The sequence below is a fragment of the Tetrao urogallus genome (genome assembly GCF_951394365.1).
Source record: "Tetrao urogallus genome assembly, chromosome: 13".
In the NCBI taxonomy this organism is placed as follows: Eukaryota; Metazoa; Chordata; class Aves; order Galliformes; family Phasianidae; genus Tetrao; species Tetrao urogallus.
In genome coordinates this window covers 2,208,667-2,228,588 of record NC_136826.1, presented here as the reverse complement: position 1 = coordinate 2,228,588, position 19,922 = coordinate 2,208,667, and the positions used below count along the sequence as shown (strand labels likewise).

The window sequence follows — 19,922 nt, the reverse complement described above, 5'->3', positions numbered from 1 at the left end:
CTGGCGTAGCCAGAGCTATCTATAAGAGGGCAATATTTTTGCAAGGCTTCTTGAACACATTGTGCCCAAGCAAATGGATCCTGACAGAAGGCGTCCTGTCACAGCTAAGCTCTCTCCCGAACAGACCTGCCAGCCAGCTTCACCCCACAGCTTTTCTGAGTACTGGATCAGAGATTACAAAGCAGTTCCCATTCCCAAAAACACAGAGACTCAGCCTCTTTCCAGACGTGCTCTTGCCAAAGCACAAATTAATGGGCACAACATGAGGGTCAGTAAGAACAGCATTATGAGCAGCGACAGGGAGAGCTGGTCTTCATTGCCCATTCTGGCCTTAAAAATCCATGATGCCTGCAGAAAGCCTGCAGCTACCAGGGGAGCAAAGCAATGTTAGCCAAGCGAATCCTGGCTGTTACTAAAACAACACCAATTAAACAGCAGGAGAGAGCTTCAATGTTCTGCGTAATCGTGATGGCTTGGGAGGCGATGTGCTGCATGGTGGGCTCAGGTGGATTTCCAGGACCTCTTTTTTACATCAACCTGAGCATTGCTGCGCTCAATTCTTCTTCTCTAGCCATTGTGTAACTGCATGGACTGTCGCTGTTTCTCTTGTTTTACACCACAATGTGTGGAAAATTTGGGTCAGCATCTCACAGTGCAGCAGCTACAGGGGGCTATTCCATCTAGGGTTATTTAAGGAGATGCACAAAGCAAACATGCAGTGTCAGTGTGTATCCCAGTACTGAGCACAGTAGGCCATTGTGGACAAGAATAAAGTTCAAATTTGTGTTTTCTTGCAAAATGCAAGGTAAATAAATAAATCGCTAAGTCATTCTTCAAAGTCATAAAGCAGTGTAGTATCTAAGATCCTAATCTGAAAAGGCATGTATGTGTACTTAACATCCTCGGCAGGATTATACACGTGTTCTGAACTGCTTAGATGCATTAGCTTTGGGAGGGCTGGCCTCCAACTGCATAAGGGAAGGGCTGATGGTCACTGAGCATGCAGTGCAAAACTCACATGTTCTTGGGAAAGCATTTTCTGAGTAATTTACACATTGATTCTCTTTGCTGGTTGCTCTGAAGGTACATAGCTAATGACACGTGTGAAACTGTATTTCCACCACATTTTCAGGCTCATTATCTTAAGAGGCTCAACTGTGCCTGTTGTACAGCTTTTTAGGGAAGGCTGCAGTTAAAAGCAAGCTGTCTGTCACATCCTCTGTGCTCCCAGTCATGTTTGTGTGTGTTGCACGTGCCTTGCTGTGTCCATCTGCTTTTCCTATTCTGTTCAGGTCAGCACTATTGTAATTGTAATGTGTACCACCTTCGGCTGTTCGTGCTTATTACCTCTACGTATAATCTTCAAGACCTATGCAACGTGTGGCACCCACTTTGTGTCAGCTGGAGTGAGACTTATTTCATGTAATTTTGTCTTTTTTAATCAAAAGGTAATTTCCTGCAAGGCATCATTAAAGTAACTGAAGGAATTTATTAACTAAATCTATTAATTGTGTAATGCTTTGGGATGAAAGCACAAGTGTGCCTGCAGGCTGGTGGCCCTGTGGGACTGCCAATACAGTTGGCTGTGCAAGCCTTTGCCAGCCCATAGGTGGGCAGCAAGCAGTGCAGCAAGGTGAGCCAGTAGTGGGGTCATACAGCAGAGCTTCAGTAGCTGCAGGACGGTCTCTGGTTTCCCACCGCTCTTACTGCCCCCTTTTCTGCTGTACCTTGGCCTCCTTTCCTCCTGCTCGATAGAACTGGCAAAGAGGAATCGTTGATCTGTGATTGTGACCCTCGGTCTGTTCACCGTAACATCCTGTTAGGAGCGTTCGCTGTATGCTTCCATTCTGGCCGTGTCCTGGCTGTGGGATCTGCTTTTTCCACGGGTTGGGAACAGCTCCTCGCAGTCCCTCAGGAATCACTTCCCCAGGCTGTGGCTTGGAAGCAGCTCCCTGGCTGTCTGCTGGGATGCTGCTGGAGCCCCTCCAGAACTTTCTCAGCAGCTGGGAGGTGTCTGGTGAAAAATGAGGAGATGAGAAGCGCTGGGTAATGTGGAGACAGTGTCCTGTGAGAAAGCCTGCTTGTGGTGCTTTTATCAGCGCTGCCGAGTGCAGGCTGTGTCTTCAGGTCCACCCTTCCCCTCCTTCTGACTTCTGAGAAGCCATTGTTGATGTTAAGTCCTTTAAAAGTTTAAACAGTGGCAATTAGCACAGAGTTTTGGCTAGCAACCCCCAGTTGAAGAAGGCAGCTTTGCTGTGTCTTGTCTGACTCTAGACCTCAGCACAAACCATATGTAACATTCAGGTGTCCCTTTGTGCTGACAAATTGCTCATTAAAGTGAAAGTTTGGTATGTGAGCATTGCCTGAACCCCACCAGGAATGCAGGAAGGGTTTGCATATCTCAAAAAAATTGAGGGAATGGTTCCTAAGTGCCTCTTAACTGCTGCTTGCTATAAAACAGATCTTGGGCTACTGCAGGGGATGCATGGTCCTGCGTGCATGCCCATGGAAGGTGTACAGGAGCACGGCACTGCCTTTGTGCTGCTCAGCAGGGCATGGGGGCTCTCAGCATCTCTGAGTGCTGTCCCTCCTTGCCAGCAGCAGCCGTTGGTGGGGCAGCCTTGGAGAAAAGGGACAACAGCAGCACTGCAGCTGTGTTGCTGCCGGGCCAGTTCAGGAGCTGAACCTGAAGAACAGACACGGCCCTGGAAGAGTGGTTTCCGCGGTTAATCTTCTCTTTTGTGTTACTGATTTTTCTTTTCATTATGTTTGAAATTATGAAATTGATAGGGCTTTGTTCAACGCTTGTAGCCAATGGCAATAAGCAGGAGAGATGAGACTTTGCAGGGAGATAGGAAAGGGGAAATAAAAGTTGTGAGAAATTGAAATGACAGGGTCACAGTGAGCATAGAGGTGCACAGGAAATCTGTACCCAGTGTGCTTTGATGAGAAATTGGAAGAGGAGACTGCGATAGGCAGGGAAGCCCTCAGAGACCAGGCTGGCACATCTGGAGCATAGCTGGTGTGAAACAACAGAAAATTAAACCATTTCTGTGTCAGATGAGGGTATTTAGGAGACAACTATGGTCTTCTTTCTGCAGTTGAAGGCATCTGAGCATGTTTTTGTTGAGGAGGGCACAATATACGCTGCCACCCACACTTATGCATCTGCACATGGGACAGGAACTACCACCACTGGCTCCTGGCTGGTCCACTGCTGTTATCTGTGGTCATGTCAGGCCTTACTGCTCAGGTTTCCATGGGGAATCAAATCCACTGCAACAGTAGACTTACCATTCAGAGCAAGCAGAAGCATTGTTGCTTTACTGTTCAGTAATGGTTTCTCCTCTCTGTTTAGCTGTGGTCCCAAAATGCAAAATGCAAAATGCAAAAAAAAAAAGAAAAAAAAAAAGTTTTCTTGATGCTGGGGAATAAGCATATGTTTTTAATTTATTAAGAAAATAGATTGCAGGATGCATTAAAAGAGTTGTGCAAGAAGCCACTTGCTCTTCATACAAAGGCAGAAAGAGGAGGAGATAGAGGAGAGAGGCTGTCTGGATGGATGGCTGCAAACCAGCAGGGCCATAGTACACACTTACAGCTGAGGGTGACTTCCTTACATTCCTGCCTGGTGCTCAGATTTCTCTGCACAGGAGCAGAGCCCCTGGCCCAGGGCTGGTCACACAAAAGGTGACTGCAAGGTTGGACAGCTCTGCATGGTGAACAGCCAGTGTGAAGCCCTTCACAGAGACCAAGGAAGGGAAGGCACAGCCAAAAGCGGAGCAGCCAGCTTCTGCAGGCAGCACGGATGCTCCTCTGGCTGCTTTTGCATTTGAGGTTTACATAAACCTTGTCTTCCTTTAGTTCCATGTGAAATTCCTCTCTGTGAAATATCCTCTCCTCAGGCACCAGGGAGGCTGATGGCCTCACACCGGGTGGAAGTGCCACTCTGTGGCTCTGTGTTTGTCTCTCTGCACAGTAATGAATGTCACTCTGGCTCTGACTTCATTTCCATTTGAGCAAGCAAAAAGCACCGTGGCACAGGCTTGGAGCAGCTTGCAGATGACTCAACATGACAAAAGCAAAGTGTGGGGTGCCAGCAAGCAGGAGCTCCTACAGCCTGGCTGTCACGTTGTCCTCTGCTGTGCATCTGAAGCCAGGCAAAGTGTGGCCAGATGGTGTCAGGGAGCAAGTTTGGGACCTGGGAGAGCACAGAGCCCTCCAGCTCCGCTGTGCTGGTGGTTGTGCACGGTGAGGCTGCATCTCCTTTAACTCTCTGAGAAAAGCTGTGCTAGCTCTAAGTGTGATGGCATCTTGGGTGGCACTGTCTGAGGGTCAGGCAAGGCAAGCTGTGAAGATGAGAGGCAGAAGATGGAGGCAGGACAGAGAACCAGGGGATGAGAAGTACCATGCATCTCCCTGGCTGCTCTGAGCACCAGATCTGGGCTGTCAGCCCCATGGGGACATGCTCTGTGGCTGCTCCTCCAGGCAGTTGCTCCAGGGGCTGTGTCATCCCTCACTCCCCAGACATGTCTTGGCATTTTCCATTGGCACGCAGGGCAAGTTCTTCTCTGGTCTCCTTTGAAATGGGAGAACAGACCTTTCTCCAGCAGCTGAAGGGCAACCTGCTCCCATCAACATCTTTGGGGAGTTCGAGCCTCTGTTTGAGCTAACTCTTGGGCTGCTGAGATGGCTTTGATAAGGCACAGGTGAGGATCTCCACATGGGTCCTTGCATTCACCCAGCTGAGGCTTTCGTGCCCTGAAGGCTCATTCCCTATCCCAGCACGTCCCTCTGCCAGACATGTGGGAGGTGTTTCCTCTTCTGAGGTTTAATTCCTCCTTTCCCTGAAGTCCCCTTTTACTACCTACCTATTGAAGCCATCTCTCTGAAGCCTTTTTGGGGTGTTGGGAAAATAAGAAACACTGGAATTGAAAAAGCACTGGAAAAGAAGAAAAAAAAAAGCTAACTTATTTTTGTTATTTATTTGTTAGCACATATAGATGCATAGGTTGCTCCAAAAGTAATGGCTCCTATTTATGTCCATGGAAATTAAAACAGACACAAAGCGCACAATAACACTACCAAATAGGGCAAATTCCCAGCTACAAAGCACTGCTTTTCAATATAGTCATCACTATTAGCTCTGCATTTTCACACACCAGTGTTGAGGAAGAGCCTGCATGATGTGCTTGTACGAATCTGCACCAGCAGAGGTACCTCACTGTCACTGTCACCACTGCTGAAACTCACCACCCTCTGCCTCACTGTGCTCACATCCACTCTTTGGTCTCCATCAGCGTTCAGCAAGCATCAGTGAATGCAGTGGGTGCATGGAGGAATTCAGCGACACGTCTTGGCTCCATACACACTTCCATGTCAAAATGTCGTTCTGTCACAGTGCCCCTCTGCTGCCATTTGTCACACAGCTGTAAAATGTAATGGGACGTTGGTGGGAAGATTCAGCCCCTACTGCCATGCCACCATAAAATAGGAGGCCTTACTTTCAGAGCAACCCTCCAGTTAGGGCCTCCAGTGCAGTCCCAGAGGATATGAACTAGACCCAAGAAAAGAATATTTCTATCCATCAGTCAGCACAGTGGCACTGATGGAGATTCAGGTTTTGGGAAGTCTGGCTGAGTTTGGTCGTGCCAATTCCTGCCAAACAGAATTGAATTTGTGTCCTTGTCTGAGCTCCAGCCCAAGGAAGAATTGAGTGGGTAAGGAAATTATGATATTTTTGACAGAGAAATGGAGAAAATCAGTTCAGACAAGTTAGTTTTCAGTGTGATGCAACAGAAGGTACTCGACCAGTGGGATCACGGTAGGCAGCATGTTCTGTCTCCAGTACTCAGCAGAGGAGAGCTGGAGAAGAACCTCTCTGACTTCAGACTCTGTATCCCAGAGCTGTACTTCAGAGATCCGGAGGGAGAAATAACCTCAAAGCACTGCCAGCGTTTCACATTGCCCTGTGCATGAAGCATCAGTGGGTTTTCTGAGCCAAAAAATCCATTCTAGGCTGAGGCACAGCTCTGTGCAGCGCTCCGGCAGGGAGCAGAAGCACAGCTCTGGGAGACAGTCCTCCAGTTCTGCCTTGCATGTCCCTGTGTGATGGGAACATTGTGCTGCCAGACCATCGCAGTTACCTGAGTCCTCGCTCCATTTTGAGCTCTCCCGAGTGAGCAGGTCTGCAAACATGCCTGGTTAATGCAAATGCATTTCTGGCCCGAGAAAAGAGCTAAAATAGCTGTCTTGAAACCCAAGTGCCCATGGTTTCACATTAGATTTTGCAGCTTAATTTCTTTCTTGGCACTATCAACCAACAAAAAGAGATAAGCAATAAAGAAGAGCAAAACTTTGCTCTCTCAGAAAGGGTTTTTAAGATCCCTCTCTGAGCTTCTAAGGTACTGCCTTATATCCCAGTGGCACCATGAGCAAGACATGAGGAGGGCAATCTGAGGCCCCGGGACTGTAGGAAAGGAAAGCTGCAGGCTGAGGGACAGGGCTCTCCATGCCCTGTATTTTAGAATAGTGAGCTGCCTTTTTAAGGTCAACCACATAAGCACAGACTAAATTCTCAGGAGGTCACTCAGATTAATAGGCTCTTCCAAATGGAACAAGGTCATGGAGTTCTCCACAGCAGGGATGGGGAGCTTCCCCCTCCTCAGTATATTTCCGACTCAAATTCAGAGCATCTTTTAAAGACTTGAAGGACTTGAAAAGGACCCAACACCTGTCTTTCCAGGAGGTATTTGTGGGATGGGGTAGTTAGTGAGAATTTTCTCTCTAGTCACACAGGCTCTGTGCCTGGGGTTCTGGAGCACAAATCACCATGAATTTGAATAGGGCAGTTCCCCCTTGTGGGATCCCTACTTAGGCCAGCAGAACATTCTTTGATTTTTAGTGTTTATTCATCATTGCTCAGTAGTGTAGAGGGAAGGGTGAGTTATGGATGTGGGACATTGCCTTCCCTGTGTGTAGAGAGCCAGGGAAGAAAGCAGTGTGGCAGAACACAGTTCTGAGTAAGGCTTCTAATCTGGCGGTCACCTAGGGAAATCTGGGGTTATTAGACTCCTGTGCAACTAAAATTACATTTAATGTGTGGTTAATGTGAGGGCTATCAACTGCACACAAGGCATGAGGCTTGGAGTAATTCTGAGTCCTCACCACTAACAGGTTTAGGGCAATTGGTCTACTGACTCCTGTAAATCACATCTGTCAGTGAGAAAAACAAGGTCGTTCTCAGTGGCACTTACCTGGGCTGATAGATTATGGCTCGAGTCACTGAGCACATGGGGATGTCACTGTATCTCTTTGAGGAGTGCTTTGAACACTGGGAAGTTGTCTGAGTTTATAAAATTTCTTACTACTCTTTCCATCTTTATGTGCTTGCAGAATTGTGCCCAAGGTACAAGACCCTGGCTTGTGTCTTGTGTCTTGATGAGAAGATTCTTAACCCAAGATTCTAAGGGGAAAAAAGAAAAAACAACATGAAACCATTCCTATTTTATTGAGATTCTGTTTATTTTTTTTCTAAAAATACTGCTGACCTTAATGTTGTTATGGTTTTTATCAGTACTTTCCTTTTAACAATAGGAAGGGCAAATAAACAGTGTTTCCTTTAATTTTGACAAATTAAAGAGATTTAACTTCCTTGTAAATTCTTTATTGGGTAACTGATGAGCAGCATTGATTCGCTCAAGGAGCAAAATGCAAGTTGTATTTATTGAACTGCTTGACATTCCTCCTCTCCCTGAATGTTATGTCTGAACTTAAGCAAACAACAAATGGAAATCATTTACCGGAGTTAACTTGGAGAAAATGCCAATCTGTGGGGCTGTTACTTTTCTTTTTGCAGTGTTTTAGTAAATACAGTATTGAACACTGACTGTTGCCCTGACTCAGTGCAGGTCTTAAATACATGCTTAAATCTAAAGAGCAAGGAAACCTCTCCTGTTCAGCAAAATGCTGGAGCATTTGTTGAGTTTTAAGCACATCAGTCAGCTCCGAGTACAAGCTGGGAGATCTTTATCTCCCATAGGAGATAGGGTCATTTATTCAGCCTGATGCATTTATAGGGTCATTTCTTCAGCCTGATGCAGCCCACAGCTCACACTCTCGTGAGTAAAGCGGAGGATGTGTCCATACCAGTGGTGGCCTATCTTGGTTGAATTGGTTTTTCCATGCACTTCTTTCTTCTAATGAAGCTAAACTGCCCTTCAGAAAGAGAGGCTGGATTTCATGTCTGAAAGAAAAGGTTAAGACATACTTGCTGAGGAAAGGAATGGAATTCTGTAGGAAAAAAACGGGGGGCAAGTTGGAGAGCAGGAGAGTCCCAAGACTGGCAAAACACAGCAGGCTGTGGGACAGGTCCTTGCCTTCTCCTTGAGCCAGCAGACTGCTAGGAGGAGACAGGAGCACCTCTTTGGCCCATATCTTTGAGGCTGAAACAAACATTCGTCTCTTTCCCCTTCTCACCATCCTGCCAAACACTTTTTCCCTTCCTGCTCTTCTCCCGAAGCAGTGCGCCTGAAGGCTCGAAGGTGAACTTCTCTTCTGTTCCACTGACTTCATCTCCTAAAGCATTTATGCTGGAGGACCTTCTGCTGTTTGCTGATGCTTTTTTGTGCTTTTTCAGAAGAGTGAAGGAGAATGACTGCACAGGGATGAAGGACAGCTCTTGTCTGGAGCAAAAGGAGACAAGAATAGGCAAAAATGGAAGATACATTTCTATTAGAAAAAGAAGTCAAGTCATTAGCAAACAGTCTTTAGACAATTTTCCTTGCAGGTGTCAGATGGGAATACAAGACCTAGTCTTCCACAGAATGCAATTAATGAAAGCAAAACAGATTTTATTTCAAACAGAGAAGAAATGAGCCAGAAATCTGCAGCCCATTCTCACATTCATCGCTACACTGAATGAAAGCACATCCGTGTGGGGCAATTCTGAATCAGCTCACTGAGAGCTTTCATTAGGCCATGGCCATGGGAGAAGAGCGCTCTGGTTCTGGATGCCAGCGACAGGTAGTGACAATGTGAAATCAAAGCTCCCCACCTGGCCTGTCACTCAGCACTGCATGTTGGAAGTTGGCAGAGCCAAACACGGTGCCTGCTTTTGCCATGTGCAAATTGTGCAGGACTGTGTTCTGGCTCCTGCGCTGCTCTCACAGAGGACCTTCATCACAGTGCTTTTCTTAAATCACATCCCTATGCCTAAAAATGCACAGAAATGAGATTCTCAAAGGGACCTCAACGTTGAGCACAGGGTCGTCAGTACAAGGCAGCTGTCAAGCTGCTTCTGGAAATCCCACTTAACATCTATCTACATTGCAGGCAAATAACTGACAAGCAAAAATCCTTGGCTATCATTTATACCTGAGCTCTCAATGACCAAGACCTTCTAAAGCTGCCCTTAGGACAGTTTTGAAAAGGAGATAAAGGATTTTAGATGGTTCAGGTGAGCTTTGGGGAGCTGGGGAGCTGTTTGTGGACGTCTTTCTGAGAGAAGATTGCTCTAGGAGATTTTTTTGCCTTGATTGATTTGGGTTTTCTTCGCTTTGTTTTCCTAAAGGCTCGAGGAACATCTGATAAATTTGTATCAGCAGAATTTCAGCCCTGAGTATGCTTTAGTTTTGTTTTGCTCTTTTCGTGAGAGCCACAGTGAAGCCTACAAGCAGCCCTTGCGCTGGGTCATGCTTGTGGTGTTTAAATTAGGAATGGTTGTGGCTGTATGGAATGACAGCAAATGTGCTGACTTGTGTTTCTGGCAACAAGCTGTCTAGAGATTGAGTTGGGTTTGTTTCATGTTTGGGGTTTTGCTACTTGCTGTTAGTCAGTGCTGTTTTTATGCTGCTTTTTATATATGCCATTTGCTTACTTGAGCGAGGCAGAAGAGCACAAACATCTGGTGGCTGTGCGTTCTGTGATGTCTCAGGGCATAAGAAATAAGAACAGGGTACCAAAGCAGGTTAGAATTAAGATCGTAAATTGCAGGGGACGAAACGAGACCTAAAGATCTTTTGCACGTTTCCTGTCAGAGTTTTTCCTTGGCTATTTCTTCTCACTGAAGACTTTACCTTAGAGAAGGAGCTTTTATTTGAGTGAACAGCCAATTGTATGCCACGTATTGCCATTTATTTTTTCCTATATATCAGTACAGCTGACAGAGAATATCAGTGGCTAGTGTATGCTGTTCATAACAGGGGAGGGGGAGAAGCACTGGACTGTTTCTTCATACAAACTCAGAGAATAATGGACAAGGGAAGAGCCACTGATGTCACCTATCAGGACTTCAGTAAGCCCTCTGACACAGTCCCCCATAACATCCTTCTCTCCATATTGGAAAGATGTGGATTTGGTGGGTGAACTGTTTGACGGGTGATGAACTGGTTGTGAGATCGTTCCCAAGAGTGGAGGTCAGTGGCTCAATGTCTGGGTGCAGATCAGGGGTCAGTGCTGGGACCAGTGCTCTCTAACATCTTTGTCAGTGACATCAGCAGTGAAAATGAATGCACTCAGCAGTTTGCAGATGGCGCCAAGCTCTGAGGTGAGGTCAAGAAGGGCGAGGGAGGGGATCTGCCCTTCTGCTCCGTGCTGTGAGACCTCACCTGGAGCGCTGCGTCCAGATGGGGAGTGCTCAGCACAGGAGAGACACGGAGCTGTTGGAGCGCATCCAGAGGAGGGCACAAAAACGATGTGAGGGATGGAACACCTCCCTGCGAGGACAGGCTGAGAGCTGGGCTGTGCAGCACGGAGAAGGGAAGGCTGTGGGGAGAGCTGAGAGCGGCCTGTGGGTATCTAGGGGGGCTGTGAGATGGAAGGGAACAGATTATTGAGCAGGGTCTGATAGTACAATGGGAAATAATTTCAAACGAAAGGGGAGATTAAGACTGGATATAAGAAAAAAAATTTCACAGTAAGAGTAGTGAAGCACTGGCACAGGTTGCTCAGAGAGGTGATGATGCCCCATCCCTGGAGACACCCAAGGTCAGGCTGGACGGGGCTCTGAGCACCTGATGGAGCTGTGGGTGTCCCTGCTTATTGCAGGGAGTTGCACCAGATGGCTTTTAAGGATCCCTTTCAACTCAAATGATTCTACAATTCTGTACAAATGTTTTTAAATTCTGGTAAACTGATTTGAAATGTCTGGAGGCTAGGTAGATTTGATTTCACAATAAATTTCTCTAATTAAGTCAATTATTATCACTGCACAAAGCAGGTTTCTTTCTGTATTAATTTTATTTAAAATGCTTTCAGTTCATTAATTTCTAGCTGATCTTTAATTATGCAAATGTTTGTCAGGGTCACTTTCAGTCATAAATTTCCTGGCTGCTGAAATAGAGCTTTGAAACACCACAGGATTTTCTGGTTTGTTTTGATCTTTTGTTGTGTGGGGTTTTTTTTTTTGTTGTTTTTTTGTCAGATAAAATAATTTGTTTTGAATGTACGTTACATTCATTTGATTCAGTAATGCTCAAGATAGCCACTGGATTCCACGAGCATGGTATCTAAAAAGGATAACCTTTTAGCACACAGCTAGGCTTGTGTTCTGTAGAATAACCAAGTGAAAGAGGAGGTAGAATAAGCCCAGGTATAGTAATTAGCACAGATTTTATAAATCTTACTGTCTTGAAAAATATAAAGACCTCTTTAGGAAGTCATCCCAGCTGGGTCATGGATGAGGCATAGCAGCATCCTCTTCTGTGTGGAGCCAGCTGGGCAGCGCGGGATGATGAAGCAAAAAAAGAATTCAGCCCTTGAACAGGTCAGTGGAGCTCAGAGCTGCTCATCTAATCATAGAGCTTCTGGGTAGGCATAAGATTGTGGATGGAGCAACCAGCAAGGACAATTGAAAATACGTTTTTAATTGTGTTACTCATTCTCGTGAATGGGACTGCAGTCATACTTCAGGGGTTGTGAGTTTAAATGGTACGTGGAGGTGCTCTATTGGGACATGCAGACCAGCTCTGAACCGTGGAAGATGGGCTTCTTTGTAAGTGCTGGTCTGTCAGAACATCCAGAAACAGAATTTGAATACTGAATTAGGGCAGTCTTGTTCCCTCGTTTCCACAGTCTGCAGCTTATCTCCAAACTTTGCAATATCAGCATTCATTGCTTACCATGTCAGTTGAGGATAAGTGGACAAGCAGCAGTTTTTTGATCAAACGCAATAGTGAACCATGGCAGATGTATCCCATGAGATGCCACAGCAGCGTGCCATTGGCTTCCACCCATCTTTTGGAATGGTGAAGAGGATGTCCTTGCAAAGGACTGGGAGAAAACAGAAGTTCTCTGCAAAGCAAATAGAAGCCACCACACACAGAGAGATTATTTTTCATGAGTCAAGGTCTGTGGTGCCCCGGGCATTTGTTTTGTGGATAAATTGCAAGCAGAAGCTCTGTCTCCCATATCTTCTTGTCCAGGGCATCCTTCTGAAGGAAAAGGAAATGTGTTCTTTATTTGTGGTTGTATACAACCCAGGCTGCCTTACCAGAGGAATTTAAATCACTCTGCTGCTCTTTGGCCAGTTTCTAGCACTTGTAAAACACATTAGAGCAATAATGTTCTTGTCAGTGACATGGTGATTTGCCTTACAAGCCTCACAGCCTGGAGAGTCAGAGCCGATCCTGCTGACAGCCTGCAGAGTGCACTCACAGAGCTGTGATAAGCGGCCTGACTTCCTCGCCCTTTGCCTCAGCAAAGTGAGGGAACAAAGCCAGCAAAGAGCCTGTGTTCCATCTGTTTGTGCGGGGTGGGGAGCTAAGGCAGCTGCTTTGCAGACACCTCTGTCGGCTTTGTAGGGAAAGACACAGCAGCGGTAGCAGAGGACCTGCACAGTGCATATGCTTTGATGGCAGAGGCTTGGAGCGATGGGATAAGTTTTTCTGTGGCAGCAGTGTGGTTGTCTTCCTTTCTGTGTGTGTACATCATCCAACCCTGCTGCAGGTAATGTTGGACCAAAGCAGCGATACATTGGTCTACCCTGGTGGAGCTGCTGATGGAAATCCAGCTAGCTCTGTGGGCAGCAATGCTGTTGCTTGGTTCAAGAGGAGGGTCCCTGTCTGCCACTTTCTGTGTCCCAGAGGTACAGGTGGGGCCTGGGACTCTGCCAGCACCTCTGCCCCTCGGCCCAGCAGTGAAATCCAGCTCAGCCATCTGATTTCTCCCGAGGATTAACACACCTTTCTGTGGTTATCCCCCTGCAGTTACTTCCTTTCTAACCTGCTCTATTTGCTTCACATTAAGCAGCGCCGAAGGGCAGTGCTGGGCACAGGCTCTCTCCTTTTGAGAGTAATTGTGCAGTGCTCCGACAGTCAGTATTTAATTTCGACAATCAGAATTGTGAGAGAAGAGGCTGCAGTGATGTCACCTCTGGCTTTCATTTCTGTCGTTGCTTCTTTCTGTTTCTCAGAGGAGTGACAGCTGTTTGGGGCTGTGACTGATGAACAGCCTCCCACTGCTGTGGGTGCTGAAGCGCAGATCAGGATTGTGAGTGGTGCTGTGTCTGATACAGAACCACAAAAGGATTGGAAGAAAACCCAAACGTTTCATGCTGTAGTGAAAAGCCAAAGAAGGATTCACAAATGGCTTTTGCTGTTAGATGGGGTGATTTGCTCCGGGAGCGAAAGCCTGATTTGTTGCAAGAATGGAGCAGCAGCAGAATATGTACATCAGAGTGTGTGAACTGCACTGCAACCCTGACTGGATGCTGGCATATTAGCAAAAATAAATAAAAAGATTAATACACTGTCTTGTGGGAAAAAAAAATCACTGAAAATTTGTCATGGTCTGTGAACAGCTTTTGTTTTCTGTGCTGGTCAGTCATCTAGCCTTGGCATTTAAGTTTTTAGAGGGCTGAAGAACTTTTAGGTATTTTAAGCTTCATTTCTCTGATGCTTGGAGCATGACTTGTTTCAGAAAGCCTGGGCTGCGGTATTTGTCATTCTCTTTCAAAGCATGTCAGACCTGCAGTAAGCACACCCAGAATCATGCCTGGCTAAATTATTTTGCAGATTCCTTTTCCATCCTTAACCAGAACCCCTGCCCCCACCAGGCAGCTGTTTTGCCTGAACAATTGCATTTCTGCAAAATTCTCTTTTTCAGAGGGGAAAAAAAAAAAAAAAAAAAAAAAAGCATGTAGCAGAGTTCCACAGATTTATTGTGAAAATGATCAGGTGAAAAATACACAGTAAGATTCAGCAATGTAAGTAATTCTCATTGCCAGCAGTTGTGTGTTGTCATCTGGGAGCTTGCAACAAGTCTGCATGATGGGCAGAGGAGGGAACAAAGCTCAGGCTTAGCAGAGTGCTGGAACCTGCGGCTTTCTGTCACAAGGTGACCCAGAAAAGCACGAGAGCCCGTGCTGTCTGTGAGCAGCAGACTTTTCTGATTCCTCCCCTTGTTTCTTAAAACATTCTTTCAGTGTTGATTCATTAGAAACCTCTCTAGTCATTTTCTCTTTCTCAGCAATTTGTTTTATTAATTGAAATTGCAGCTGAAATGTCAATCTGACTTAAACAGAAACAGTTTATAAGTGGAAAACTTTCAGGATACTAGTCATTCTAGGAACTCCGGTGTGGTTAATTAAGTGATGCCAGGGGGAATTCTACTTTAATAAGAATAGTCAGTAGTGGAGCTCTTCAGTGGTACAGAATGTTGTCCGGAAGCGTTGGGCCTTGCATGCAGTGCTGTTGGAGTTGCAGGTTGCCTGCCCATTCTTCTTGCCTCTAGCTGTGCCCCTCTGTTCTGGGAGCCAAAATCAGGACCTGTAACAAGCACTTTCTGGGCTCAGTGTTTCTCTCTATATTCTACAATTAAGAACGGGGGAATTTGGCTGCAGTGTTAGAATTCCACTTCTTGGGCTGTGGTGCAGTGAGGCACACCCTGTCCTCTTCTAGATGGGAATTGCATGGAATTCCCAGAAAAACACTAAAAACAGGTTGCTGCTGTCACCAGCTGTATCTTAGTGAGGCCAGAGAGGGACATGCCCCTAGCTGTCCTTACAGGAGCTTGTCTGAGGAGGTACAGAGCTGCTGCAAGGAGGAGCCCATGTTGTGTTTCCTGACTATGTCCTGCTGGCTACTTGTGGATGCAGAGAAGAATGACTGAGCTGCAATCCATACTCTGCTTCAGAAGCTGCAGAAGAGTGGGATGTCCCTGTCTGCCTGGGGATGAGAGGAGTGGTGTGGGAAAGCTGGGATTTGGGTGGGACCTGGACAGACCTCCAGCTCCTTCCATCTCAGGACAGATCAGCTGGACCCAGATGATGTGTGTCATGCTGCCATTGAGAGGGAAGTAACTTGTTTCTATGAGGCAGCTGCTTCCACCTTTTTCTGCCAAGTGATGGCTGTTCTGATAGGATGGGATGGGATCACAGAATCACAGAATGGCCCGGGTTGGAAGGGACCTCAACGATCATCAAGATCCAATGCCCCACCACAGGCAGGGCCACCAACCTCCACATTCAATACCAGCCTAGGCTGCCCAGGGCCCCATCCAGTCTGGATCTTGAACACTTCCAGGGATGGGGCATCCACAACCTTTCTGGGCAGTCTGTTCGAGACCTCACCACTCTTTCTGTGAAGGGCTTCCCTCTGACATCCAATCTAAACCTTCCCTCCAAGGGATGGGATGGGATGGCTTGGGATGGCTTGGGATGGCATGGGATGGCACGGGATGGGGAGATTTAGGTGTGACCAGTCCCAGGCTCAGAGTTGAACATACTAATTCCCTCTGACAAAGGTTGCCATTGGCCATGTCAGTTTATTTTAAGGGCTTTCCCTGGCAGCAGAACTGGGAAACAAATCCACCTGAGCACATTCAGAGCACAGAGGCTGTCACAGGAAGGGCTACCGACCCCTCGTATTGGGTTTATTGTGGGAGCTGTGTACCAACAGATGTTCTAGTCATTTTTGCAATTTGTATAGAACACTTTTTGTTTCAGAACTGGCATATTACCTCAGGATATTTGCTCTGCGAGTATAGAAGTTTTAGGTTCACCTTGGAATATTTCCATTTCCTCAGGGCTTTGCGGTGCTTTTTTTAAAGTGAAAAAACTGCTGGTTTGAGAAGAAGCACACCCTGTGATATATCTTGCCTGTAACGCTTCGTGCCCGTCACAGTGTGCCAAGTAAAGGGCATATACCATCAGTGCTGATAGGCCACGTCTAGCCTTTCTTCCTTTTTCACACTGCTAAAATTGTCTTTTTCCATTAAAATCAAGCATGGACCGAGCAGCTCCATGCTGGGAATCGTTAAGCGGTGTTTAAATAGACACTTATCACACCTGGGAGGCAGGAGGCACCAGGCTCACACCTGGCACTGCGCGTGCTGGGAGGCACGTGGGGCTCCAGCTCTCCCCGCCTGCTGGGGCAGGCAGTGCTGGGCAGTGGGCTGGGAGCAGAAGGCAGGCGGCTCCCGGCTTGGCCTGCGGTGCAACGAGAGATGGGCCTGGAGCCGTCCGACGCATCACTCACAGGTGGAGTCTGAAGCTTCCTAGAGATGACGATCGGTGCTCTGGGATGCACAGATTGCTGTGGATATCCACTGCTCCTCATCTTCTGGATGTTCGAGCTGGCTGTGTGTAATCTGTAAGCGTCAGCACGTGCTCAGTGGCCAGCTGTGGGACCCGAGATCATAGAGAATGCCAGGATAATGAAAGCTTCTGTGGAACGTCTTCAGGATAAACATTCTGATTTTCTTTCCATTTTTGTCTTTTGGTAGTTGAGAAATGCAGACACAAGTACAGCCCTTAAACTTTTTCTTGCCGTGTCCTGATGTTTCAAAAGGACTTGTAATTTTGGCTCTTGGAAACAATGTGAAGGCATCTGATTTTCAGTGGCTGGGAATGCTGCTCTTCCTGAATAATCAGACTCTTTTGACGCATCTTAAATTGGGCACTGGAGTAATGGATAGGCAGATACAAGAAGTTGACTTAGCACAGCTCCGTGGGGGTTTAGGCAAAGATGCTTAAACACACATCTCTGATATGCTCTGATATGCACGCAGCCAGTTATCATTGCTGAGCAGACAAGAGGCCCTGATTAAGGCACAGAAAGTCTGGCATGTGAGACCGTTAGCCCATGTTCAGCCAAGTGATGCGCTCCAGATGGGCAGCCCTCTTTGGAAAGTGTAAGTCTGTTCTTCTTTGAGTGTCAGAAGAGTCTCCTGCTGGCACTAAGAATGAGTGGCATGATAAAACATTCCTTCTAACTACAGTAAAATGCATTACTTGGATTTTCCCCATTTGATACGAGTCCTGGAAGGTTCGACAGTAGTCTCCATTGACATGAGATGGAGCCTGTGCTCCCATGTAGGGTGGTGACACTACAGCTGCTTTTGTGACCCAAACTACCTATGCTGGATAAAAAGAAAAAGTGGATGCAGAAGCAGCTGTATTTGCACGCTAGGAAATGGGGTGGTTGTCTTGAATTTCCTGGCTTATTTTTTTTCCTTTGTCTTTCTCAGGCAGACAACCATCTGTCCTGGCATAAACACTGCAGTCTTTGACTAGCTAGTACAGCTAAAGCCATAGCCAGACAGAAAGCCATGTAAATGTTGAATTCTTGGAAAGAAAAGGAAAATGATTAATTTCCAAGTGTTATTTTCTTCCTTTTGAAAGTGTTCTTGAAGAGCTGAAAGGGAGAGTTCTTTCCTGTATTACTTTGCCAAAAGCCTGTTGAAGTGTTGTTGGTGCTTACTGGCACATATCACCTGGGGATGTTTAAAAGCCCTCTGAGCAGCTTTCCAAGCCTTCATTAACATTTGATTTCTATCCAAGTGAGGAAAAAATTACCACTGTCCTTTCTTTGCAGGTGGGTAGGCAGCAGTGAGCAGCTTTGGTGATTTACCTGCCTTTTAGGGCACGCTCTCCAGTCCTTGTAGGAATTCCAGGAGTCTGACAAAGTCATCTTTTTTCTTTTTTTTCCTTAATAACCAATTTGACAAGTCTGTACATTGTGACAATTTCCATACCTTCTCATTGCTCGCATAGTATCTTTCTGGGAAAAATGAAATGAAGCATAACCTCAAAGTTTCCTTTCACAGCAATTTCCTCCTAGCTGCAAATCCACATTGGTGTTTTTCCTCCATTTTATAGTTGCACACTTTCCCCCCCTCCCAGTTTTAGGTGGAGAGATTCATCAAGTGCTGGGTTTTCTCACACAGCAGCTGTGTCAATGCCTCTAACCATCTCTCTTCTTGTGGTCCTCAGGCAACCCACTGACTGTGGCCTGCAAAGCTTTCTTTGGGTTCAGTGGTGAATCTGGCCCCATGATCTACTGGATGAAAGGGGAAAAATTCATAGAAGAATTAGAAGGTCACATTAGAGAAGGTGAAATCAGGTACTTTTTGGAGTGCTTAGTTTTAGAAATGTGGTACGTCCCAAAAGCCTGTTTGTGGTTTGTTTTCAGAACACATTTGTAATTGGAATTGGAAACAGTTCTGCATCTAAAGACTGATAAATGACTTGGAGGCAGGGCAGCGTGAGATACACTCTCTCCAGCAAATAAACTTTTAAGACATAAGAGCTACTTAGGTGCCTGAAAATCTGTCACCACGTTCCTCTGGCAGTAGCTGAAACATCTCTTGTTAAAAACCCAAAACAACTTTGGCTTATCATAGAGAATTTTGGTGTCTGTTGCTATTAATGTAAAGTGTGAAGGTCTCCAGAAGAGGCAATTTCCATCCAGCACAAGCGGCATGCTGGTTAATTACCTGTTTTCCCTTGTGCCTCCCACCTGTCTCTGGAGAAGAGATTTCATTTTGGTAAATAGAATAAAACTAAATTAAATTAAATTAAAACGAAATAGTTGTATCTGTAAAGCCACGTCAGACTGCCAGCAGAGCTATGTGCAAGGTTGAGTTCACAGGCTTGGGACTGTGAGGGCATCGTGCATGCTATGTTTATCGCCTGCTGTATTTTGCAGCAGAATACTAACAGGATCAAATAAACCTGGCAGACTACACATGACGTTACATTTCCTTGTTCAAAGGGCCAGTCACTTTCTTGAGCAACTGATAAGAAACCTTTCACAAAAAGAAGGGCATTTTATTTTTAGACTTATGGCGTCACCGAGAAAAACTTGCATTTATGTTGCATTATTTGTCATGTTCATGTTAGAACAATGACATGAAAAGGCTGTACCTCTGGCCTCACTACAACTTTCTTTTTCCTTTGTTGAGATTTTGTTTGTTCATTCTGTCTTTTCGAGTTCTTGTTCTTGATACTGTCACCTTTAAAAGTTACGATCTGCACCAAAAAAAAAGAGGAAAATTCCAGAAGGTTGCATCTTTCCTTTCAGACTCCTCAGAGAACATCTTGGAGAAAAAGAAGTTGAACTGACATTGATCTTTGATGCTGTCGAGGAGGCAGATCTGGCTAACTATACGTGTCATGTGGAAAACAGAAACGGACGGAAACATGCCAGCATCCTTCTGCGCAAGAAAGGTAATGCCCTTAATCTTATTAGCCACGCTCCCTCTTGCCTCTGCAGCCATGGGTCAGCCAGCAGCCGAGGTCCTGCTAATCTGGCTGAGCCAAGCTGAGCTCTGTGCTTGCTGGAGCTGAAGTATGGTTGTGTTATGGCTTCAGTTTACCATCTGTGGGGGAAAAAGTCACAAACTACCACTAGCAAATCGGCCGCACGGTTGATGCACTTGCCTGGGACACAGCTACCTGTAAAGCCCTACAAAATTCAGTGCATGTGTTTTGGGCAAACAATTCATGAAACTGACCGAGAGTAGACAGATTAGACTAGAGGTAAGAGTGTTAAAGACATAGTTAAAATGTGCATTTGTTAGATTAGGTACCTCAAAACAAGGCCAGATGTTGTCATACTTTTCCACTTCCTAGCTGTGTTTAAACTGAAATCTTTAAATATTGCCATACATTTTGATTCATAAATGCAAAGAGGAATGAACAC

The 19,922-nt window shown here is 46.0% G+C and overlaps 1 protein-coding gene across 1 annotated transcript in view; it reads left to right on the top strand.

Moving 5' to 3' along the window:
• The window catches only part of IL1RAPL2 (interleukin 1 receptor accessory protein like 2), a gene marked incomplete at both ends in the record, with an annotated part of 319,468 nt that overhangs the window by 280,071 nt on the left and 19,475 nt on the right, over positions 1-19,922 (top strand). Inside the window, 2 exons of the mRNA XM_079541946.1 lie at positions 18,212-18,341; positions 19,302-19,447. Of these exons, the coding sequence (XP_079398072.1) occupies positions 18,212-18,341; positions 19,302-19,447 (276 nt within the window). The remainder of the gene's footprint in view (positions 1-18,211; positions 18,342-19,301; positions 19,448-19,922) is intronic.